At 50.4% G+C, this 24,651-nt stretch overlaps 2 protein-coding genes across 6 annotated transcripts in view; one reads left to right on the top strand and one right to left on the bottom strand.

Annotated features, from left to right (window-relative positions):
• Positions 1-7,890, bottom strand: part of TDRD9 (tudor domain containing 9) — a 110,795-nt gene extending 102,905 nt beyond the window's left edge. For 2 of the 4 annotated variants that reach the window (XM_042944437.1, XM_042944438.1), the window contains exon 1: positions 7,617-7,889. In XM_042944437.1, coding sequence (XP_042800371.1) covers positions 7,617-7,816 — 200 coding nt within the window. In that variant the 5' untranslated portion in view covers positions 7,817-7,889. Of the gene's footprint in view, positions 1-7,616 lie in introns of all 4 variants that reach the window. The other 2 variants (XM_042944441.1, XM_042944439.1) reach the window with 2 other exon arrangements.
• A 133-nt stretch (positions 7,891-8,023) lies between these two features.
• On the top strand, positions 8,024-20,149 carry ATP5MJ (ATP synthase membrane subunit j). Of its 2 annotated transcripts, none has more exons than XM_042944444.1 (4): positions 8,024-8,115; positions 17,674-17,797; positions 19,187-19,210; positions 19,849-20,149. In XM_042944444.1, exons 2-4 carry the CDS (start codon positions 17,674-17,676, stop codon positions 19,881-19,883), a joined length of 183 nt encoding a protein of 60 aa, XP_042800378.1. In that variant the 5' UTR covers positions 8,024-8,115; the 3' UTR covers positions 19,884-20,149. The 2 variants fall into 2 exon arrangements, with proteins under 2 accessions (XP_042800378.1, XP_042800377.1); XM_042944443.1 differs by lacking the exon at positions 8,024-8,115 and adding an exon at positions 14,227-14,328.
• Positions 20,150-24,651: the final 4,502 nt, after the last annotated feature.

Genomic DNA, 24,651 nt, shown 5'->3' with positions numbered 1-24,651 from the left:
ATAGAAATTTTAACACAAATAACTTCCTAAATATTAACAGATCTCATTCCATACGTTGGCCTGTTTCTAAAACCGGCAAGAAAATGAGGGTCAAAAACATTAGGGGGTGTAAATGGGGGAAAGAACTACCAGGAAGGCTTTAGGCATGTTTTATAAAGAGAAAGTATTGGCTCAGTGGCTAAAAGCTTTGGCTAGAAAATAGTAAGGTGCGGGGGCGCCTGTGTGGCTCAGTCGGTTGGGTGTCCAACTTCAGCTCAGGTCATGATATGGTTTGTGAGTTCGAGCCCCACATCGGGCTCTGTGCTGACAGCTTGGTGCCTGGAGCCTGCTTCAGATTCTCTGTGTCCTTCTCTCTCCGCCCCTCCCCCACTTGTGTGTGCACTCTCTCCTTCTCTCTCTCTCTCTCTCAAAAATAAATCAATGTAAAAAAAATAGTGAGGTGCAATATACATTAATCCACATAAAAGTACTCTGTGTATCTGACACATCATAGGCTCTCAAAAGTTAGATTTTTTTAAATGTTTGTTTTTGAGAGAAAGAGAGAGCACACTCACATGGGAGGGGCAGACAGAGGGAGGGACAGAGGATCCGAACTGGGCTCTGTGCTAAGAGCGCAGGGCCCAATGTGGGGCTCAAACTCATGGGCCACGAGATCATGGCCTGAGCCAAAGTCAGATTCTTAACCGACTGAGCCACCCAGGCGTCACTCAGAAGTGAGTACTATTTAACCAGCCCAATCCATTTAGTAGCGTTTCAGTCATTCTTTCACACGCCAGGTGCTGTGTGCAAAGCACTGTATACATATTCTCATTTAATCCTTTCCTTGAAAGTAGTATCACTCCCACTCGACACATGAACAAACAGCCTCAGACAAGTTCAATGGCTGTCCAACGTCAGTGAACAACAGGGCAGAGACTGGCATCCGTCGGGTCCCTGCACTGTGTCCAGCCCCAACTTAACCTCTGAGCTCCAAACGCATACAGTCAGTTGTTTACCTGACACCTCCTCTTGGATGCCCACAGGTAACCAAGGTCACAGAGATTTGTTTTCTAAAAGGATAAATAAAAATCAAGAAAAGGAACAAAGGAATCAAAGCAACACATGTACACACAAAAAAGCACAGCTCTTTCGACACTTCAGCTCAGGAAACAACAATGCCACCGAGCCATCCAATTCGTAGAGAATCCCAGAACCAGAAATCTCAGAATCATTCTCGATGGCGGAGGGACCAAAAACACATCACAAAGACGACTTGGGGCACATGGTAAGTGCTTTAGAGGAGAAAACAATGTTGAGAGAGACTACAGAGATGGAGACAGGAGGTGTGGGAGGATCTGTGCAGCTGTGGAGGCCACAGGAGGCCCGTACAAGGAGCAGACATCGGGACAGAGCCCGGAATGATGAAGGCGTTTGTTTCTTCCCAGGAAGAAACAAAGCAGAGGGAGAGGAAAAAAGGGCAGGCACTCCGGGCAGAAGAGTAGAGACAGAAGCCCCAAGGTGGAAGTGAGTTTGGGGTCTTCAAGACACAGAAAAAATAAATGCCAATGTGGCCAGAGGGCAGCAGCAGATTAGGCAGATGTCAGCTGGAGGAAAGCTCGGTTAGTCATAACAGAGTCTACATTTTATTCTAATGACAATCTAGCCACAGATAGTTGCACACGTACTCAAAAAACCTTAGATGTGAGTGTTGACTCAAGAATTTGCTCATTTACCAAACATTAACCGATCATCCACTTCGTGCCAGACATTCTTCTAGGTGCTAGAATACTCGGGGGGCAAGGATGGGAAGTGAGGAGAATAAAAATAGAAGGCTTTTGCAATAATGCAGGAAAGAGAGGATGGTTCATCTAGGCCAGGTTGGTGAAAGCACAAACGGGGAAGTGCACTCTTATTCTGGAAACATCTGCCAGGGTATTCTAATTTTCATCGGATTATACAGATACAGACACACACACACACACACACACACACACACACACACACCTCAGGGAAATCAGCTGTGGTCAGAGGCGTATGACAGATTTCACAATTCAGTCAAAGCAGGAGCAGATAAGGAAGCCATACTCATTTCTAGCACATCATAAGACCTCAAGAATTGGGACCTACCAAGGCAGTCCCTTCATGCAAATACCTGGGCCCCTACTATGTGCCAGGCACTACACCAGGAGGCGGAGATTCAGTGATAAAACGTTCCCTCAAAAAGTTCTCATGTGGAGAAAACAACAGAAAGCAATTCCATACAAGTACTAAGAGATGTGGACGCAGGGCACCAGGCAAGTGGTTATTCACAAAGGGGAGGTGGCCACCCGCCTGGTTTTCCCGAGCCTTCCAGGCGTTCCTTCTCACTCTTCTTTATTCCATCTCGTCAACTTCTCAACATTCAAGGGGTCCAGGCGTGGGTCCTTGGACCTCTTCTCTCTGCACTCACCCACTAGGATCCACCACCCAGAGTCTGGGTGAGCTCACTGGTCTCCAAGCCTTAAACTGAACCCCCAAACATCTAGTTCCAGCCAGGCTTCCTTCCTCAATTCCAGACTGCCTGCGTTTACTGTTATCTAACAGTCATGTCAAGTTAACACGTCCAAATCAAAAGTCTCCCCATACACCAGCTCCTCCCGTGGTCCTGCCTCTCTCCGTCGATGGCAACACATTCCAGCTGCTCGGCCAAGAACCTTGGTGTCCCCGTTACTGCTTCCCCACTCATGTTCTGTATCTGATCCAGCTGCAAAGTCCTCGCTTGTGTCTTAGGAATACATCCAAACTGCATACTGCTTACCACCTCCAATGCCACGGTCCTGGTCTAACCCACCATCCTCTCTTCTTAGATGATGTATTAGCGGGCATTCTCCAGAGAAACTAAACCAACAGATGTGCATAGAGAAAGAGAGATTTACTTTTAGGAATTAGCTCATGAGACTGTAGAGACACAAGTCCAAAATGTGCAGGCTAGGCCAGCAGACTGGAAACCTGAGAAGGAGTTGCAGCCTGAGTCTGAAGGGACTTGGCAGAATTCCTTCTTGTTTTAGGAGGTAAATCTTCGTTCTAGCCAGGTCTGCAACTGATTTGATGAGGCCCACCCACAATTTGGAAGGTAATCTGCCTTACTCAAAATCCATCGATTTAAATGTTCGTTTCATCCAAAAAGCACCTCCATAGAAACATCCAGAATCATCTTGGGCCAGGGGCACCTGGGTGACTCAGCTGGTTAAGCGTCCAACTTTGGCTGAGGTCACGATCTCGAGGTTCATGGGTCTGAGCCCCGCATTGGGCTCTGTGCTGACAGCTCAGAGCCTGGAGCCTGCTTCGGATTCTGTGTCTCCCTCTCTGTCTGCCCCTCCCCCTCTCACACACTGTCTCTCTCTCTCAAAGATAAATACACATTTTTTAAAAAAAAGCTTTTTTGGGGCGCCTGGGTGGCGCAGTCGGTTAAGCGTCCGACTTCAGCCAGGTCACGATCTCGCGGTCTGTGAGTTCGAGCCCCGCGTCAGGCTCTGGGCTGATGGCTTGGAGCCTGGAGCCTGTTTCCGATTCTGTGTCTCCCTCTCTCTCTGACCCTCCCCCGTTCATGCTCTGTCTCTCTCTGTCCCAAAAATAAATAAAAAACGTTGAAAAAACAATTTAAAAAAAAAAAAAAAAAAAGCTTTTTTTTAAATCATGTTGGGCCAAATATCAGCACAACTGTCCAGCCAAGCTGACATCTAAAGTGATGTCACAGATGATATTAATGGACTCTTCCCTGATCCCCTGTTACTGCCCTGGGCCCACTGCAGTCCATTCCACACAGTAGTGACCATGTTAAAGCCAGAAGTCACATCACCCCACAGCTCTGGTCAAAACCCCAGAGTGCCCTCCAATGGCCCCCCAGTAGCCTCAGATGAAGCAGCAGAGTCCTTCGTGGTTTCAGAGATAATCGTGGACCCAGCTCCGTGCCCCCAGAGCTCCCCTATTCTCTCTCTCTCTCTCTCTCTCTCAGCCACTCCCCTCCGGGGCATTGAATTACATAGAGAACACTGTAATTCATGGGAAAGTGGCCTAACAAACTAAATCTGTAAACGGACAAAAAGGTCTTTAAAAAGCACGGCTTTTGTGGTCAACAGAAAACCGCAACCCTCGGAGGATAACACGTACACACACTCACGTGTGCAAAGCCTACATACCGAAAAGCAACCAGCGAGAAAAGTGAAAAGTAACATACACTGGAGCCAGACAGCCATCCTACCACATAATAAATAGGCGGACGGGGATCAGTTTCTCAACTTAGCGGACCCTCAGCTATAAAATGGGACCTCCCTTGTCTGTCGGAAGGACAGACTGCTGTGCTTCCTGTCACCTGACGCGGTGCTCAACACAGTGGGCACTCAACTTACCTGAGAGATACCAAGAAGGGAAAACTGAATTAGGTAAAAGGAATCACCAGACAGGTGATTTGAAATGGGGAGTTTCTATGGGAAAGCTTTCTCTGGGACAACGTGCATTTGGAGGTGCCAAAGAGTCTCGTGTTTTCTACTTCTCTTCTTTATTTTTAATGCCGGTAGTCATTACTCACATGACTCACGGAGCTGGTTTAACAACGCTCTCGTGGACTGGACTCCAGAGACTCAACGCAAACTGGTCGTACGCTGATCGTCCCTCCCAAATACAGCTTCACTGTGGGCTTTCCTATACTTCAAAACCCGTCTTCCTCTATGTCAGATGTTTTCTCACCAACATCAAAACCTCATTCAAAGTCTCCTTTCTGGAAAGACCTCAGTCAACAAGTATCTGAGCATCAGCTGTGCGCCTGCCACGGGGCAGAGGGTGCCTTTATGGTCAGCTCACCCTACATCAACCCCAGGTCTACCACTGTATCAGTTTCCTGTTGCCGCCACACCAAACTATCAATAATCCAGCAGTTCCAAACAACACAAATGGATTATTTCATAGTTTCTGTTAATCGGTAGCGCAGGTAGACACAAGTAGGTCCTCTGCTTAGAGTCCCGTAAGGCCAAAATCAAGGTGTTGGCAGGACTGCGTTCACTACAAAAGGCTCATTCAGGGTCGCTGGCCAAATTCAGTTCCTCGAAGTTGTAGGACAGAGGTCCGTTTCCCTGCTGGCCGTCAGCCGGGATCCCATCTTTGCTCCTAGCTGTCCACATTCTTCTCCTGCTTCCTTTGTGGTCGGTCCTGTCTAACACCAACTGGTCGAGTCCCTCTCATGTTTCAAATCCCTGCTTTTAAGGGCTCGTGTCATTAGACAATCCAGGTAATCTCCCTATTTTAGAGTCTATAACCTTAGTTACATCCGCAAAATCCCTCTTTCCGGTAACAGAACACAGTCACAGGGTCCCGTGGTTATCTTTGGAGGGGGGTAGAGGCTCTTTCTACCTACCGTGACTATTTATTTCAGGAAGTTATTGGGCAAGGCACTTTACCACCCAAGTCTGTTTCCTCAGCTACAAAATTAAGTTACTGCCATCAATCTCAGGGGGTTATTTCAAGGACTAAATAACGTAGCTGTATTTGAGTGCCCACTACACAGCAGAGCCTCCGCCTTAGATATGCACGTGGTAAGGGCCCAGGAAGGGCCTTTCAGAGAAGTACTGCTCAGACTCAAAGCACTACACAAACAAATCTCAATGTTATTTGCCTATTTCTAGCTACGTACAGAAGTTGAAACGTTTATGGCAATTTTACAAAGTAATTATAATTAATATTTTAAGTTGGGCTTGTATTTTCTTTTTTCCATTCCATTACTCTGAAGTTTCATTTTTATTGATTTTTCAAAGTCTTAATCCACCAAAGACTGGAAATTGTAACAACTGGTCCTCAGTAGTTACAACATTTAAATCTATACTTTTAGTTTCTGAAAAGGTCAATAATTTACTTCCGCTACCACAATAAGTTATTTAGAAGCAATACAGCTCTGCCCGTTACAAGCAGAGGAGGCTTAAGGAGAGAGGGTAGCCTACGGGATTACTCACTAGAGCAATTCAAGGGGAAAAAGTACAAAAGCAGCAACAAAAAAGCCACTCTAAAGCTGCACAAGGGTCTCTTTGTCCCCTCCCCGCCTCCAAGAACAGGTTTACTAAAGATCCCAAGTAGTCCTTGACTCTGCAAAGGCTTGAAGCTTGTCTACAGAGGCTTGAAGCAATCCCATGAAAACCTGACGGGGCCAACCAACAAGAGAAACTTTCTCAAAAACTAAAAAACTGAGGCGCCTGGGTGGCTCAGTCGGTTAAGTGTCTGCCTTCGGCTCAGATCATGATCTCGCGGTTTACGGGCTCGGGCCCCGCGTCGGGCTCTGTGCTGACAGCTCAGAGCCTGGAGCCTGCTTCAGATTCTGTGTCTCCCTCTCTCTCTGCCCCTCCTCAGCTCGTGCTCTCTGTCTCAAAAATAAGTAAACATTACAAATAAAAATAAAAAACTAAAAAACAAAAACCACCCTCTCACCCTCTCAACTGAAAAAGGTGTTGAATATGGGGGGGGGGGGGGGGTCCGAGCACTGACACAGACACTCCAAGATGGGAGTACTTCTATAGTGGCCTGCTTTATAGAGGAACAGGTGTTTCTGTACACCAGACTGGGTCTTCTAAAAACAGATGCCCTCCTCTTGCCTTTTTATTTCCACCAAAATCATGTGAACAGATGAACCAAGAACAGTTGCTTAAGTTAAAAAAAAAAAACAGTGGGAGAAGGAGCGTTCAGGAAACCGAACGAAGATCCAGCTTTCCAGCTCCTTGGTATTCACCCAAATGGACTGAAAACGTTTGACCCACAAAAACCTGCCAGAAATGTTTACCACAGCTTTACTCATCACTGCAAAACTTGAAAGCCACCAGCATCCTTCAGTAGGTAAATGCACAGACTGTGGTACATGCAGACAATGGAATATCATTCAACACGTGTTAAAAAAAAAAAAAAAAGAAAGAAAGAAAGAAAAAAGCTACCAATCCATGAAAAAACATGGAGGAAACTTAAACACATATTACAAAATCAAAGTAGCAGATCTGAAAAGGCTAAACAGGCCTGATTCTAACTATAAGACACTCTGGAAAACGCAAAACTACGGATAGTGAAAGGATCAGGGGTTGCCAGGGTTGGGGGGGAGAGGGAGGGGTAAAGAGGCAGAGCACAAAAGGCAGTGAAACTATTCTGTATGGTGGTAGATACAGGTTCCTACACCTGTCCACAACCACAGACCACAACACTAAGACTGAACCCTCATCGGCACTACGGACTCTGGTTAACCATAACGTATCCACATCGTCTCGTCCCTTGTACAATGACACACAAAAAAGGACATTAACAACAGGGAAACGTTGGCGGGGGTGAAGAAGGTACTTGGGATTATGCTCAACTTTTCTGTAAATGTAAACTGCTCTCAAAAATAGCTTATTAATTAAAAAAAAAAAAAAAGTTAAAAAGTGAACGTAATTCTGGAGTGGCTCAACTTCCAGGAGAGTTAACTAGGCCTAGGTCACGGGGTGGCCCAGCCGGGGGCCAGGGACGTAGTCAGGGAGAGTCTGGGGAGGAGCAAGGGCTCGGGCCTCACACCAACCCCCAGACGCTCCCCCACCGCCGGCCTCGCTCCCACCCCTGGCCGGGCCTGGGCTTCGCACCCACCCTCGGCCTCCTACCTCCCGGACGCTGCCGGCTGGGGCCCAGTCTGGGCCCCGGCTGCTGGGCCGAAGCGGGGGGGCGCGTCCCTGCGCTGCGCCTCGTCCCTGGCCGCCTCGGCCGGGAAGGCGGGCGGTGAGCCCAGCAGTTCCACATCCGTCACGGTCTTGCCGATGGTGAACCAGTCGTTGATCTGGTCGACGGTGAGCTTGCGCAGCATGCTCCCGGCACGGCGACGACGCCACCTCAACTGCCCAGCGGAGCGGCGGGAACAGACGACGCCAAGAACGCCAAGGAGCGTCGGGGCGCGGGGGGAACGCGGCCCCGCCCCGCCCGGGCCCTCCAATCAGGATGTGCCAGCGCTCACACGGCGGAACCTCGTGCCGCCGGCCCCGCCCCTCGGCGCCGCGCTAGGCCTGCTGGGAGCACTGGCCGCCCAGCGCCTGCGCTGACGGACGCGTCGCTGTTCCGCACGTTGGGGAACGCCTGAGCCACTGCGGCGGTCCTCGAGTCGGCGAGGTGAGTCCCTCGAAGCTGCTCTGCGTTTTAGGGGCCTGAGCCGGGGCATCAGCGGATCCAGGAGGTGCAAGAATTTGGTCTTGACTTGCTCTCCACAGTTCCCTCTGCAGTTACGTCCGCGGCTTGGCGCTCCAGGCCGAGAAGGGCCAGACATTGATGGAGCACCTGCTGTGTGCCAGGCTCGGCGCAGAGCTGCCGGGGTGCCACGCTGGGAGACCTCAAGGTGGGAGATGGAAGGCAAACGGGAGGAGGGGGTTGAGTGTATATTGTCCAGGTAAACAGCCGGCTGCTGAACTGGGACACCTTGCACCTTACCTGGGGAACAGAAGTAAGGTCAGGAAAGATTTCTGGGAGAAAGTGACCCCAAGGTGGACATCTGCAGGGTAACCAGGAACGAGGCAGGCGAAGGACGACTGCAGGGGGAAGACTCACAGGGAACGTACTCCGTGGGCGGAGGCCTGAAGGCACATGCCACTAAGGCCTGAACTGCAGGCCTGGAAGAAGTTCTCTTGGGCCACAACATGACTAAACTAAATTCCTCTCCTTCTTTCCTAAACCTGCATCTGGGGTACGGTGTCTTGCACACGGCTAGATGGAAAGAGGTGGCCAGAGGTACGGATTTGGTGGTCATCGGCAAATGAACGGTGGTTAAGACCCTGAGAGCAGCTGAAATGGTCCAGGCCGAGCACTAGAAGAATGAAGGTGGAGGACAGAACCCTAGGAAACAGCCTGAAAGATGAGGCAGAGGTGGGGGAATCCAGCAAAGATCTACAAAGTCAGGGAGATGGCGCGGAGAACAAGAAAAGTGGCATGATTGCCTGCTGGCCTTCATTCCAGCGTGCCGAGCCTAGCATAGTGTGGGCTCTCCGGAAAGACGCGTGTGAAAGAGTAGGTGGGAGGCATCAGGAGCGTAGTGCTGACCAACGTTGTGAAGTCCAGTTAAGGACTGGAAAATGCTCAAAGAGTGGCGAATAGAGGTCAGCTTGAGAGCAGTGCAGACAGCGGTCAGACTGGTTGGGGGTTGAGCTCTGGATGTTTCAGGAACAATGAGCCCAGCAAGGTACTGAGCCAGGGGTCCTAAGTCCAAATCTGGATGACACCACTAGTTTATATTTGTGAGCTCTGGGCTTCCCGTTGTAACGTTTCCAAACACAGCAGCCTGCAAAAGGTGCCCCTCGCCCACGCACTTTTTGGCCATGGGAAAGAACCTGTTTTTCAATAAATAAGAACGTAATCACAAAGTCATTGAGACTTTTCAGACGTTATTCAGCGTTGACTAAAAAACACTGTAACTTCATGGTTTATGTGAAGGCTAAAACGTGTTCTAAATCTCCCCAAATGCATCGAAACCACTTGGAACAACTGAAACTCACATTTGTGTTTCCTAGTACGTTACGGTTCCCACACTCTGTCATCCCTTGTCTGTGACACAGTGGATGTTGCTTGGATGTTTCAAGTGGAAGTTGCTCTTTTTTTTTTTTTTTTTTTTTTTTTTGGCAGAGTGGGCTTGTTCTTTTTTTATCTGACTATAGTCAACGGGCAATGGCGGAGGCGTAGGTGTAGAACACAGCAGTTCAACACTCTATACGTTATGCTGTGCTCACCGCTACTGTAGCTACCATCTGTCACCATGAGGCGCTATTACAGTATCATTGACTCGGTTCCCTGTGCTGCGCCTCCCATTCCCATGACTTACTCATTCAATAGCTGGCAGCTTGTATCTCCCGCTCCCCTTTACCCATTTTGCCCAATCCCCCCTTCCCTCTAGCAGCCATCAGGTTGTTCTCTGCATTTATAAGTCAGATGCTGCTTTTTGTGGGTTTCTTCTTTTTTTTTTTTTTTTTTTTAGATTCTACATATAAGTGAAATCATGTATTTGTTTTTCCCCGTCTGACTTCTTTCACTGAGCATAATACACTTTAGGTCCAGCCACGTTGTTGGAAATGGCACAGTCTCATCCTTTTTAGGGCTGATATTCCGTTGTGTGTATCTTCCTTTTCCTTTTGGCTATCAATGGACACTTGGTTTGCTTCCATACCTTGGCTGTTGTAAAAATGCCGCAATAAACGTAGGGGTGCAGATATCTTTTTGAATTCGTGGTTTTGGGTTTGGGGGCATCATTACCCAATATTGGAATTATTGGATCATACGGTATGTCTATCTTTAATATTTTGAGGAACCTCCATACTGCTTCCCACAGTGGCCGCACCAATTTACCTTCCCACCAACAGTGATCAAGCATTCCTTTTTCTCCAAGTGTTTCTGTCACCAATACTTGCTGTTTCTTGTCTTTTTTATTTTAGCCAATTCTAACAGGTGTAAGGTGATTGGAAGTCCTTTTCTATGTTCTTTGGACCTTTTGGGTTGCTATCTCTTTCAGTTCTCTTGAGTTTTGAGGGATTTTTTTTAACTTTACTTACTTATTTTAAAAGAGACAGAGACAGTGTGAGGAGGGGAGGGGCAGAGAGAGAGGATCCCAAGCAGGCTCCATACCATCAGCGCACAGCCCGATGTGGGACTCAAACTCATGAGACCGCGAGATCACGACCTGAGCCGAAACCGAGAGTCCGACACTTAACTGACTGAGCCACCCAGGCGCCCCTTGAGTTTTGAGTTTTTAACTACAGTTTAAGGATGCTTCTAACTGCTGTCTTGGTGCTTCTTCAGTTTTGAAATTGGTTCTCATTTAATTGCCATTTCCTGACTACTGGTTTAACACTGTGTCATCACAGACCGAGTCGCTTTGACCCCTTCATTTGATCAGTAGTTCTTGGTGCTTCATACTCAGCCCAGCTCATCTTGCCTTCCTGTCTAGAGTTGAAAGAGACTGCTTGACAGTTCTCAATCGGCTTATAGACATTTAGACCAGGGCGCGTAGGAAGTCCCCTGGGCGTTGGCGGAGGTCATATGTGCATTCCCAGAGCAGCTGAGCTGCGGAGCCAAAGGGAAAACACGCAGGCGAGACGATAACAAATGATTTATGCCATTCGGCAGCACTCTTGACAAAGTGGGAGAAGCTGTGTCCAAAGTACCTGCACATCTTCTCTGACCTTCTCAGCTACAAAATGCAGCAATTCTGCACTTTGCATAAATCTGCTGAGGTGGCTCTATCTTTCAACATTTTGTTTCCTTTGAAGATGTATTTTTCATAGGGTGTTTTGGATTGGCAACAAAAGACCTGAAAATTCTGTTGATCTCAAGTGGAGTTTGAAGTTCAAAAGCTTTGTTGTCTTGAAATAGATTATGATGATACTCATGAGTTTTCCCTAAATGCTTGTTTCCTACCTTTTTATAGTCTAAATCATTCTTTTTCTAGGACAGTGGTTCTCAAACCTGGTCCTTCTCTGAGGACCCCTTTCTACTCTTAAAAATGAAAGAAGACCCTAGAGGACTTTCATTTTTGTGGGTTACATCTACTTTATTAGGGATTACAACTGAGACATTTTGTTTATCCATTTTTAAGTGACCATAACCTATTTGATGTTAAAGAGAATATTTTTATAAAAAGTCACTCTGTGAGAATGACACTTTTACATTTTTGTAGATCTCTTAATGTCTGCCTTAATGGAACATAGCTGGATTCTCATATCTGTTCTGTATTCATTCTGTTGTGACATCACAAGTCAGCCTCTGGAAAACTCCACTGAATACTTGTGAGATAATTCTAGTGAAAAAGACAAATAACATCTTACCATTGTTACAAAAATAGTTTCGACACCCAGAGGTCCTTGGAAACCCCCAAACCACACTTTGAGAACCACTACCCTAAAATAGCAAGATTTCCAAGTTGTGAATGCAGCTTTCACTTGATCCTAAGCGTTTTTTCCCTTCAAAGCAGCACCTCGCTCACTGCTCTTCCTTCCATGGTCCTCGTCCCTCCAGCTGAGCTCCCTTCCCTTCTGCCTGAGTAATGAACGTTGGTTGTTTGGTTTTTATTCTTTTTTGTAAGGACTGTAGATCTGGTGATCGATCATTCCTTCAGCCTTAGGTTATCCAAAATGTCTTTATTTCACCTTCTTTACTGAAGCCTAAATTCTATATGCGTAGAGTTCTGGATAGGCAATTAAGATCTTCTCATCTTTACTTTTCCATGGTTTTATTTTCTGTGGTATTTATTTTTATATGGTTTTATTTTATTTATTTTCTGTTGATTTCAGAGTGTTGGTCTATTTTCATTTATCAGCCTGCTGGGTTTCTGTGAGGCTTTCTGATTCTTTGGTGTGATTTTTTTCCCCATCACTTTTGGAAAATTACCTCTTGTAGCATTTCTGCCCCATCTCACTCTCCTTTCCTCTGAGATGATAGACGAGGGGCTTTTCTGCTGTACCCTCTCATCTTGTCTTTGGTCTCCCTGTGCTTCTGAATGGTATCTTCTAATGCAGCTTTCAGTTCAGTATTCTTCAACTGTCTAATCTGCTAAACCTACCCAATTTCTATCTGGCTTTTTTTCGGACTGTCCAGGTGGGTTTTTGTTTCTTTTTTAGAATTTCCAGCTTTCTGCTGAGAAAACTTGTTTCCATTTTTTATGCATTGCCTGGTTTATTTAACCAAGTAATATCCCTTTTGTTGTTGAGCTATTGAAAGCTGCAGTGCTTTGCTTTTAGTATTGTCGTTGCACTTGAGTAGAGACAGACCTTTTGTCTACAAGCTATATGAAGAGTGCAACTGCGAAACAAGAGCAAAAGGCACTTCCTCCCACGACCTTACCGGAACCACACAGACCGAATCCCCAGGGACGTTCCGTCGTTGCAATAGCTCAGATTTGTGTTCCTTTTTCTTTGCACACCAGCTCTATTCTTTAGTAAAATTGTAAAAGGCTGCCATTATGGACATTAGGTATCCCAGCATAACCATCTGGAGTGTGTCCAGTTCTTCATAGGACCAATTTTTATTTGCAGCTTGAGTTTTTATATGAAGTTGCATTATTGTGGACTTGGCTGTCTTGTGATGAATTTTTTTCACAGGTGTTCTGTGTCATACTATTGTTAAAATGAACTGTCGCTATTGTGAGACGGGTTTTAACTGACCTGTTAAAGGTTTCTTTAGAATGGCACTACTTTAGGGACATTCTAGTATTTGCTTCTATTGTTTGGGCCTTGTGGATAATGTACAGATTTAAAAACAAATCTTGTTGCTGATTTGTCCATTTCTTTCCCTGCACTTTGTTACATCTGGGATACAGTCTAACTCATCTGATTAAATATGCATTCTTTTAAAAATGCCGTAACTATTAAACACCTTGTTTACAGACAGATGAAAATAAATGTATTCCAACCAAAAAAAAAAACAACAAGCAGAGTTTTTTTCAAAGCCTGTGTCTTTGAAGTCCAGTGTCTGTTGACTAAAATTGCCATGCACAAGATAGCTGCATAAAAATATGCAGAATAAAACGGTTAATACACAGAGAAATAGCAAGAAAACAGCGGCGGGCACCTTGTTGGTTCAATTGGTTGAGCCTCTACTCTCGATTTCTACTCAGGTCATCATCCCACAGTCGTGAGATGAAACCCTACGTATGGAGCCTGCTTAAGATTCTCCGTCTTCCTCTTCCTCTGCCACTACCCAGCTCTCGCTCTTTCTTTGTCTCTAAAAAAGAAAAAAATAGGGTGCCTGGGTGACTCAGTAGGTTGAGCATCTGACTTCGGCTCTGGTCATGATCTCTGGTTCTTGAGTTCAAGCCCCACATTGGGCTCTGGGCTGACAGCTCAGAGCCTGGGTCGGCTTCGGATTCTGCCTCTTCTCTCTCTGACCCTCCCCTGCTCGCTCGCGCGCGCTCGCTCGCTCTCTCTCAATAAACAAACATTGGGAAAAGAAAGAAAACCAGAGGGGAGACGACTTCTCAGACTTAATACATCAAATAAAGACGGCCCCTTTTTCAGGTGGACGCACCTTTCAGCTTTGTCCAGGACCCTACACCGGAAGTCCCGCAACGGGACACGTCCCACCCGTTAGTCACCTGGTCCTGACAAACACACCCAGGCCCCCTTGGCCAGCCAGCCTCTTCCCCTGGCACTCCGCCAGCCGACTGCACCGGGGCGACCGCTGGGGGCGCTGTGGCGAGCAGGCACGGCCGGGGAGGCGCTCTGGCCTCGGGGCGCCGCCGCTCCTTCCGCCTTCCCGACGGACCCCGCGCGGCGCTTGCGCACTCGGTGACCTTTCCGCGTCGTTAGCCGTGCGGGTCTAGGCGGCCTGAGCTGGGGGTCGGGGGCCGAGGTGAGTGCGGGGGGCGCGGCCGGCTGCTCGGCGCGGGGTATGGGGGCCCGCGGGGCGCAGGACTGTGGGCGGCAGGTGAGAGTCCCTCCGGGCCCCTGCTGACCTTGGGCTGCAGCCCCCGGCCCAGGAAGGGAGGCGGTCCGCGCGGCCTGGCTGGTTGTGCGAAGTCCCGCCGTCTCCTTCGGCCTGGACGCCTCTCGCGCCCCGCCGGACTGCTTTGACGAAGGGCGCTCGGGCGGTGACAGGGTCGGCCACCTGCCCGGGGTCGCGCAGCTGCTGCTGCTGGAGCTCCCGCCCAGAGCTTGGTCCCTTCAGTCCTTGTACCTCGGTTTCCTTTGCGACGCGCTGTTCTACAGGTTACTAGCCGGGGCGCGGCGGGGGGGGGCGGGGGGGTGGGTACCACGGGGCCCACAACGGGGTCGCAGGCGATGGTTGCAGTTGTATGGAACTCGGCCTGTGAATCCCCGTCCGGGCCTCAGCAGGTAGACGTGTCCTGTCTGCCGTGTAAGGTCGGGTAAAAGTTTGCTGATACAGAGTGAGTGCCCTAAAATCCGCACACAGAGCCGGTGATGTGCACGGACAGTGGACTCAGGTGGAAAAAGTGGGGGCCTCACTTTATTAGATGTCGGGAACATGACACTTGTCCAGCCTAATACGGCAACCTTGGCCAAAAGGAAAGTCGCGCCAGGGTAGGTAAGTATTTGTAGCCTACTGCTCAGTCCGAGATAATTGTAGGTGAGGAGTGCCGGGGGATCAGGATGGTGTGCAGAAAATCAGGGCAACTCAAGTGTCTTCAGCCCCTTCTCCCCTCCTTTGATCTCAGTTTACTTTGCTGTTTTCCATCTAGATCTTCATCTGGCCTAAGTGAGGGCAGATCCTTCAGTTCTCCTTCTTAGAATCCCAGTAGCTTAGCACTACTATCAGCCGGATGTTTGTGGCACTTCCTTCTGCCGCCGTTGTGACCGTGTGCTGAGTCCTCCTTTCACATCAGGCCGGGTCATTTATGGTTCCCCTTGGAGGCCATCCAGAACCCTATGGGGCTGGTGGACATATCCCTGTTTCACAGGAGAACCTTCTGAAAGGACAACTTTGGGGACTTGCCCCCAAGATTGGGAGCAGAGCAGACGGAGCTGGGATTGGGACCCAGCCGCCGTGGGGGCTGGGATTACCTTCCTTCCCAGTTACTGCTGGCTCAGGGAGGAGGGGAATGCTGTTGGTCGGCCTGAACTCTTTCCACCTGGGGGTTTTAGAGGCCCCCTCTGGATCCCATCTGGGTCTTCTCAGGCACCTTCCAAGAGCAAGGTTGTTGCTTTCTTGTATCCTCGTGGTCTGACAGCATCTCAGCCTGAGGGCAGACATATCTGCAGGGGTTCCAGGAGGAGGACACAACCACATCCTTCAGGGTCACACCTGGGTCAGGGGGCAGGGCTGGCTGACCTTTATGACCATGCCTCAGCCTCAATAAGACGGTCCTTGGAGCAGATTCTCCTAGTGATGAGGACTGGGGGCCTGGGTGATTCATAGATCCAGCTGGGTGATCTCCGGCAACTCCCTCTAAGTAGCCACCTGGTAGGGGTCATCTGGGGGGTTAGGGAGTGGTGCAAGAGGTAAGTGTGTACGTCCTTTGTGAGTGCTGGTAGGTTTGCGTGACGCGCTTAGAGTAAAAGCTGGACTCCTCACCACAGCTTCCGTGGCCCCAAACAACCGACCCAGCTCCTCTTCCCTCCCGTGGTCTAGCCACGCTGTTTTATGTAACAGCTCTCGGTACAGGACACCAGACTCTCTAAACACTTGATGCAAAGGAACCTGTCTTCACGAGAGTCCTTGGTGGGTGGGCAGTGTTTTCACCCCCGCTTCGCAGAGGAAGAAATCGGGGCAGTGAGCAGGAAGGCGGCAGAGCCCGGATTGGGATGTGGGCAGCTGTGGTGGCTTCCCTTCCTCCCCCTTCCTCAAGCCCATCCCGGCCTGGGGTCTTGGCGTACACGCTGCCTCTGCCAAGGACACTTTTCTCCCAGGTATTCGCATTCCTGAGGAGCCAGCTTCTCAGCCCCCAGACAAGGCCTGCTGCCTAGTGCGTGCTCAGGAAATCGCGATCACACCAAAGAACACTGAATTCGAGAAGTGAAATTCTGCATGGCCCCAGTAGTGATGTGAAGGAGCGATGGACGGGGCTCTGGCCGGGGCGGGGACCAGCAGCCTCACTGATTGAGGCTGGAGGAGCGCTTTCGCAGAAAATGCAAAGTGCTTGGATCTAGTTAGTCCTGACAAGATTTGAAGGACTGTAGTTTAATACACCACTTCAGAGGTTACAGAGCTTAAATGAAAACGCGGGCATCAAGTTTTAGAGTCTGTAGTAAATCGTGTCATCAAAAGCCTTACTTGGAGACCTGCACATAAAAGCAAACTATGTTAAGTTCAGCATTTGATGGCTTTTCTCCATCAAATCCAGTGATGAGGTAAATATTTTCATGCATTAAATAAGTTCGGTCATAATTGCAGCTCTTAAGAAGTAACCACGTCATCCTTCGCTGTCTGCTTTGCAGTTAGTGGCAGATTTCGAAGCTGAAACACAGGTAAAACATCGTAACTGTGGTCAGTAGCCCCATAAAGTTCACACACACACACAAGTGAAGTGACGGGTGTGGTCGTTGACTAGATGGGGGAAATCTTTTCATGGTGTTTATCAAGTCACCACCACGGTGTATGCTGAATGTCTTACAGTTGCAGGGCACCTGGCTGGCTCTGTCCGTAGAGCATGGGACTTGATCCGGGGTCGTGAGTTCAGGCCCCATGTTGAGGGTGGAGACTGCTTAAAACAAAAATTAAAATGTGTATGTCACAGTTTTAGAAGTCACTTATACCTCACTAGGGCTGAAATTTTTAAAACCAGGAGGTTCTGGGAGCTGATCAGCATGTGCCCACGCTGGGTGTGGGTCTCATGAGGACCTGTGTTCTTTTTCAGCTCTGAACGCCAGCAGTTCTTAAAGTGATGATGCAGACACACAAGTTTTTCTATTTAAAGGTTAAAAGAAAGTGGTGTGTGATTTGGGCACAGTGTTCATGGAGAGTAGCTGTTGGAGAGGGGACATGGGCTGTGCAGGGTGGCACGGTCTGGGGACTCAGGAGCAAGGGGTGGCAGAGCACCAGGGTGGCCTCAGCTGGCAGCCCCGAAGAGGGGAGTAGAGCTCCAAGAGCTGCCGAGCGGGGGCCCCATGCGGGGTAGGAACGGCCCCTGTGCAGGAGTTGTAGGAAATGGGGTCAAGTTCAGGAATATGTGGGACCCCCTTAACCAGTTAGCTTTAAAATGGCGGTCATGGTAACATTTATCTCTGTGCTTCTTTTCAGATGCTTCAAAGCCTTATTCAGAATGTTTGGGTCCCCATGAGGCCCTACTATACCCAAGTTTACCAGGAGATTTGGGTAGGAATGGGGCTGATGGGCTCCATCATTTATAAAATCAGGGCTGCTGGTAAGTTTCTGTATGTTCACTCTTTAGCAGTCAGGATGAAAATTCTTTTCAAAAGGAATCACGATTCATGTTGTGAAGGAACTATGGTTCTTACCCAGAAGTGAGCATCAGAGCCCTTTGTTAAAACATGAGGAGTAGGGGCTCCTGGGGGGCTCAGTGGGTTTAGCGTCCGACTTTGGCTCAGGTCATGATCTCGCGGTCCATGAGTTCAAGCCCCATGTTGGGCTCTGTGCTGACGGCTCAGAGCCTGGAGCCTGTTTCAGATTCTGTGTCTCCCTCTCTCTCTGACCCTCCCCTGTTCGTGCTCTGTCTCAAAAATAAATAAAAACGTTTTAAAAAAACTTTAACAAGGGGCGCCTGGGTGGCGCAGTCGGTTAAGCGTCCGACTTCAGCCAGGTCACGATCTCGCGGTCCGTGAGTTCGAGCCCCGCGTCGGGCTCTGGGCTGATGGCTCAGAGCCTGGAGCCTGTTTCCGATTCTGTGTCTCCCTCTCTCTGCCCCTCCCCCGTTCATGCTCTGTCTGTCTCTCTCTGTCCCAAAAATAAATTAAAAAAAAAAAAAACGGTGAAAAAAAAAAATAAAAAAACTTTAACAAAATAAAACGTGAAGAGTAGGGGGGGCTTGGAGGGCTCAGTCAGTTAAGCGTCCGACTTTGGCTCAGTTCACGACCTCACAGTTCATGAGCTCAAGCCCTGAATTGGCCTCTGCTGTCAGCACAGCAGAGCCTACTCGGGACATTGTCATTCTCTCTCTCTCTCTGCAGCACGCTCTCTCTCTTCAAAATAAATTTAAAAAAACATGAAGCGTACATGTCAGCTGTAAGAGACACTTGGGGACAACTGAGAAAATCTGAACAAACCTTGATAACAGGGAATTGTGAGTTTCCTTAGGTGTCACGGTGGTACTTCAAACACGTAGGAGATGTCCTTAGTCTTAAGAGACGCGGACTGAAATAGGGGTGGAGTGTCGTGGCCTATCGTGCGTTACTGTACCTTTTCCGCTGTTGTGAATGTTTGAACTGTTTTCATAATAGAAGCTAAGACGGGGTGACCATTTGGTCCCCAGTGGAACAGAGATGAGCCCCAGTCATGTATTAACAAGCAACTGGTTTAAACTACAGGACTGAGGTTTGGGGGGCGGGGTGTGGGGGGTACAAAGCCCTCCAGATGCTGAAGGGCTGTTTAACTGTCCATGGAGCATCTTGGGTGGAAATTGTACCGCTTCTTGGCTGTGAGACACCATAGAAACTCCCTATTTTCTGAAAGCTTTCTGGAACAGCTTTACTGAAGCTATGAGCTCTTCAGCCAAATATCGATTTCAACACTAGGTTGACTGAAAACATGTTTCTAAAACACTGATACGACCAATTTTTCTTTCTTTTTATTTCAGATAAAAGAAGTAAAGCTTCGAAAGGTAAGATTTTTGTTTCTTAAAATGGAGGGGGAATTAAAAACCCCATCGTGCCTTTTCAGATCAAGGCGTATCTGTTCTGCGGTGTGTGCTTATCAGTACATAAGGTACAGGGGGATCACGTTGAAACATGAAGTTCCTCTTACAGTCAGAGTGTTAAAAACCATTGCTCACCCCCTTGGACCAAGTAAGACTTGTGGGGGTAATGGAAAGCCAGAGGTGGCCAGTGCCGCCAGCAGGGAAGCACAGGTTAGCTGTGCGAGCTCGCTGCCCTATGAGGTGTGTTTTGAAAGAAAGCATCACATAAGTTTGTGCCCAAGTGTCAGACATTTCACTCTATTTCCCAAATGACAGTGAAACCAGTCATGTGAGTCCTCACAAACCCAGGGCTGGCTCGTGACCCCTGGGGAGAAGAGACTTCCTGCCCCTCTGTCCTGTGCCACAGGTTTGTGCCGTGTGCACGAACTGATTACACGAACCCGTAAACGTGTCAGACGCTCCGTGTAGAAGTGACCCTCCAGACTTGTCCATAGTGTTGAAAACTGTCATTTACAGACTTGTCAGTAAGGTACGGAATAGACCGTCTTCTGTGTGTCCCTTTCTTCCTCACTTACAGTTACACTGTGCTTCTCTTTTAAAAGCTTCGAGTCCTGCCCCCGCTCACGGTCACCATTAGCCAGCTTTCCTCGGAGCACACGTGAGACCGACCATGTGGCTGTAAATCCCAGCAGCTCTGTTAGATGGGGGCGTGGAACACCGCCGTACGCGTGTAGACGTGTTGTTTCCTTTGTGGCGTGAATAAATGGAACTGTGAGGTGCGCCTGTGCCCGTGTCCCCGTGTCCGCCTCCCCGGTGACCCGTCCTGTCCTCGATCGCCACAGGAGTCGGGGTTAGGCCGAGGCCCTCACCCCTGTGATGTCCAGTAAACAGTTGTGAAACAGATGATTCTGCCACTTAACTCTCGTGACCTCGCCGAGCCTGTGTTTTCCCCTTTGGGGACTGTCGTCAGTTCCAACGGATCCGTGAAAGACCGCGGCGGGGGGTGGGGGGGGCATTAGTGACACTGTAAAGTGCCAGCGCCTGGGGGGCTTGGTCCTTAGGCATTCCACCTCAGCTCAGGTCGTGATCTCACAATTCGTGAGCTCCAGCCCCGCTTCTCTCTCCCCTCCCCTGCCCCACTCTCTCCCCTCGTTCGCTTGCAGGTGCACTTGCTCACCCTCTCAAAAAAAAAAAAAAAAGACAACTGTAAAACACTGTACAATTGAGGTATGAGATCTTGTAGTGGGTGAAAAGTAGAAGCTCCGAGAGACTTTATCAGGAAGTCCCTGGTAAGGCAAAGTACATAGTACTTAAAAACTGACATGATTCCAGCTCAGGGTCCTGGGATCAAGCCCCGTGTCGGGCTCTGCCTGACTAACTGATCATTTCTCCCAGTTTGGCTAATATCAAATAAACATTGCATGCTATTTGTCTCCATTTAAGGCAGTCACCAAACTGCTAGAATTGTACCTTTTTCTCTCTCTTTTGAGAGCACAAGCTGGGGAGATGGGCAGAGGGGGAGAGAGAATCATAAGCAGGCTCCGTGTTCAGCACAGAGCCGGACGAGAGGCTCAATCCCATGGCACTGGGATCATGACCTGAGCCAAAATCAAGAGTCAGACACCCGGGTGCCCCCCAGAATGACACTTTTATAAAGGATTCTAAAGCAGTAAGGGTAGAAGGGGTCTAATTTGAAATGTGGTGCTCTGCAGGCCAGCAGGGGTCTCGCTGTGGAATAGAGACAGTGGCCCAGTACCGGTCGCTAGCGGTCTTTCCTCATAAGGGCAGAGACCGTCCCGTGTTTCGCGTGTGTCTCCAGCACATGGGGTCAGGTCTGACCACGGTTGGTGCCTGACAAGTGACCGCCACTTGCTGCAGGGATTCCCAGCTAGATTTCTCCTACTGTATAGATGGGGATGACGCCTGCCCTCAGCGTCGCTGCCCACCTCACAGCGGTGTCGGCGCTGGGGCCAGGGGCAGGACCAGAACTGGGAGGAGACCCCAGTGTTCCTGATCCCGTTGGTCTGGGCAGGAGCCTGAGAACTTGAACTTACCATCTGCCCAGAGGTGCTGCCGCCCAGGGACCACGTTTTGAAAAGCTCTAATGCAAAGAACCGCCCCCACGGGGGCCCTTACCCTCAGCGCTCCCCCGCGCCCCCCGTGGGGCCCCCAGACGCCAGCCCTGTGCTGTGCAGCTTAGCTCATGCGGTCAGAAGCAGCAAATGAGGGGCGCCTGGGTGGCTCACTCAGTTAAGTAGCCGACTTTGGCTCGGGTCATGATCTCACGGTTCCTGAGTTCGAGCCCGGCGTCAGGCTCTGTGCTGACAGCTCAGAGCCTGGAGCCTGTTTCAGATTCTGTGTCTCCCTCTCTCTGACCCTTCCCCGTTCATGCTCTGTCTCTCTCTGTCTCAGAAATAAATAAACGTTAAAAAAAAAAATGTTAAAAAAAAAAGAAGCAAACAAGGTGGAGCCCCAGCCCCATTTTGAGGCAGTGAGAGCCAGAGGTCACCTTGCTGGGGCTGGGGCCGGGACTCTGAATCTGCACTTGCCCAGGGAGGGAGAGGCACGGGACCCGGGGAACCGGCCCCAAAGCTGACCGGGGCTGCAGCGCTGGCCCCAGGGGCGCACCGCCCCCCCCCCCCCCCACACACACACACACCCCGTTACCACCTGTGGGTCCTTTAGTTCTCATCTGGGTAAATGAGTGTTTTGCCAAAGGTGCACGTGATCCACCGGGAGCCCGCTGCCCGCACCACTGCTGCAGAGTGGGGTTTGGGACCGTGGGTGGGCTGCCTGCTGCAGCGGGCAGTTCATGCTTCGTGACACAGTGAGGCAGGTGGGAGGACGTCCCCGCTTACCCCCAGACGCTGCCGAGGAGCAGCGGTGCCTCTCAAAGTGGAGCAAAGCGACCTTCGTGCCAGGCCAAGTGGTTTCCTGTCCCTAAAACCCTCAGCGGAGGCATTGTGTTTCGTAGTGGGGAGAAGTAGGCTTTGTTGCTGGCCCAGAACCCATTGAGAGTTTGGACAGTGCCTCCACGCTTTGGGAACAGGCGGGTGTCCCAAGGCGGCCAGCAGGTGGAGCTAGAGCGTGCCGCCAGCCGGCTGTCCCGCAGCTCCCGGTGGGTGACGCGCCGGCCGGGGGCGGGCGCCGGGGAGCACGAGGAAGGCGGCTGCCGACGCAGCGGGGCCCCGCGACCTCACCCGTGGGAGGGAGCAGCCGGTTTCCACAAGAAACGAGGCTTCTTATCCTAAACCTACACGTTCTCCCGTCCCGGCTCAGTGCCGTGCCGCTCACGGTGACCGGCGAGTAACCTCAGGCAGAAGGAAGAGAACACAGGCCTGGGCATCAGAAGGTGGAACTTCAAACGCCACGCTTTCACTCAGCCTCTGGGAGGAGACACGTGTCTCTTGTTGCCATCCCAGGGGTACGTGAGCCCCGGCGGGACACCGTGGAGGACGTGGTTCCTGCCGCCCTCCCTGGGGTCGCGTCTCTAAAGCCGGCGGGGTCCCGAGTCCCCAGGTGCCAGCCCCCCGTCCGTCTGCCCTGCACTCACTCACCTCCGCGAGCTCGTACTATTTCCCGTTTGGCGGACGGAGTGGGGGTCCTGACGATCAGGCTGCACTAGAGGGTAACTAGCTGGCTAGCGAACAAGCCACGTGACTCGCAGAGCCAGGGTCCCAGTCGGACCATCTGCTTCCGAGTCAGGGTGGAGAGAGCATGCGCACACCGCCCCTCTCCCCCTGGCCTGTAGCGCCTACAGAAGAGAGCCCGGCGCTGGGCAGCCCGCGCAGTGGTGGGCGTCTGCGTTACAGGTGCCGCTGGAGGTCAGGCCCGGCGTCACCAGCCAGCTCTGGCCTAGGTCCTTATTCACGTGACCCTCGCAAGAAGGCATTCCCGGTACTACTCGGGAGATTGGAACGTGGGCCGGATGCTCAGTGGCACCAAAGAACCCATTTCATCAGCTTACTTTGTGCCAGTGGTGGTGTTGTGGTCATCGAAGGAGATGTCCTTGGTGCAGACGAGCAGATGTGGGTGAAGATACGGAGCGGGGGCGACGTGACCGCTCGGGTTTACCTTCACACGTCAGCAAACACCAGCGACCCGAACAGACGGGAGCGAGGGCGCAGCCCAGGTGAGACGGCTGGCGTGTGTTCACGCCCGCTCGCGATGCCTGGGGGGAGGCCATTACGTTATTCTCTCTGCCTTCAAACCCGTGTGACCTTCTCCCAATGAACATTTTTCTTTTTACCTTTGTTTTAGGTTTATATTTATTTTGGGAGAGAAAGAATGGGTGGTGGAAAGGTGGGGGGGGGGGGGGGGGGGGCGGGACAGGACCCGAGACAGACTCTGCGCCGTGTACGGCTTGCGTCCCCCGTACCGGAGATCATCCCGGCAGGTTGGATTCAGGTCCCCGTTGGTGCCACCGTTCATCACTTGGGTGTGTGGCCTCAAGCAAACTCCTTAACTTCTCTGGCTCTTGGCTTCCCTGCCTCTCAAGTGAAGTAATTGAACTCAAGGGCCTCCAGAGCATCTCAGCTCTATAATTCTATAGCCAGTGGGGCTGTAACGAACCTAAAAGTCATGATCTGAAAAGCAAAGCAAAACAAAACACCGAGCCATGAAGCAAGTGTCGGACGATGGATGATACGTTGCAGATTTCCGTGAAGGACGCTACATCGGCTCTTTCCGTCTGGTACCCAACACAGGCCCAGGCGTTCGCGGTTGGCACTCCGATGTTTTTGTAAATGTAATCGGACGGCGATGCCAGTAAAAAAGATTTTTCTAGTTCTTGGTAAAACAGAATAGGGGATATCTCTGGTTAACCGATATATGGATATATGAACGGTTACTCAGAAAGAATGAGGAGGCTGTGGGGGAAGGGGCTCTCCATCAAGGTCTCCCAAGGTGTGCTTGGGGGGACGGGGACGGTGCACCCACCCTGCTTCGGAGGGGCCGTGGGGCCTGCGCCCTCTGGTGGACAGACCGTGAGCACGCACCAGACCGCGTGAACACTCCCAAGTCACGCAAGAGGGAAAAACCAGTTTAAACCCAGAGTGACCCAAATGTATGTGACCTTGAGGCCCATTAACCCTGGAACACACTTCGGGGGTGCTGGTCATCACCAGGTGTCGTTCCGAAACCCCTCTGCTGCGCAAGCCCTGAACGCCCTTACCCTGCAGAAGGCTGTTTCCCAGCCCACTTTGGGGCCCCAGGGTGTCTCCACCACACGTTTTGCAAGCACCCTGCCCTCATCGCTACTAAGCTCTTTCAATCATTCACATGCTCCTTGGTAGGTGACACAAGAATTTCAAGGACCATTCCATTCCTGGCTAGAGGGGTCTGGGGAGTACCCAGAAGGGGTGGACGCTGTCACTGCCCCGCAGAGCCCTGGAACCCACTCACAG

The sequence above is a fragment of the Panthera leo genome, chromosome B3, assembly GCF_018350215.1.
Source record: "Panthera leo isolate Ple1 chromosome B3, P.leo_Ple1_pat1.1, whole genome shotgun sequence".
Classification (NCBI taxonomy): domain Eukaryota; kingdom Metazoa; phylum Chordata; class Mammalia; order Carnivora; family Felidae; genus Panthera; species Panthera leo.
Note: the sequence above shows the minus strand (reverse complement) of the source record. Positions and strands in the feature narration are given on the sequence as shown.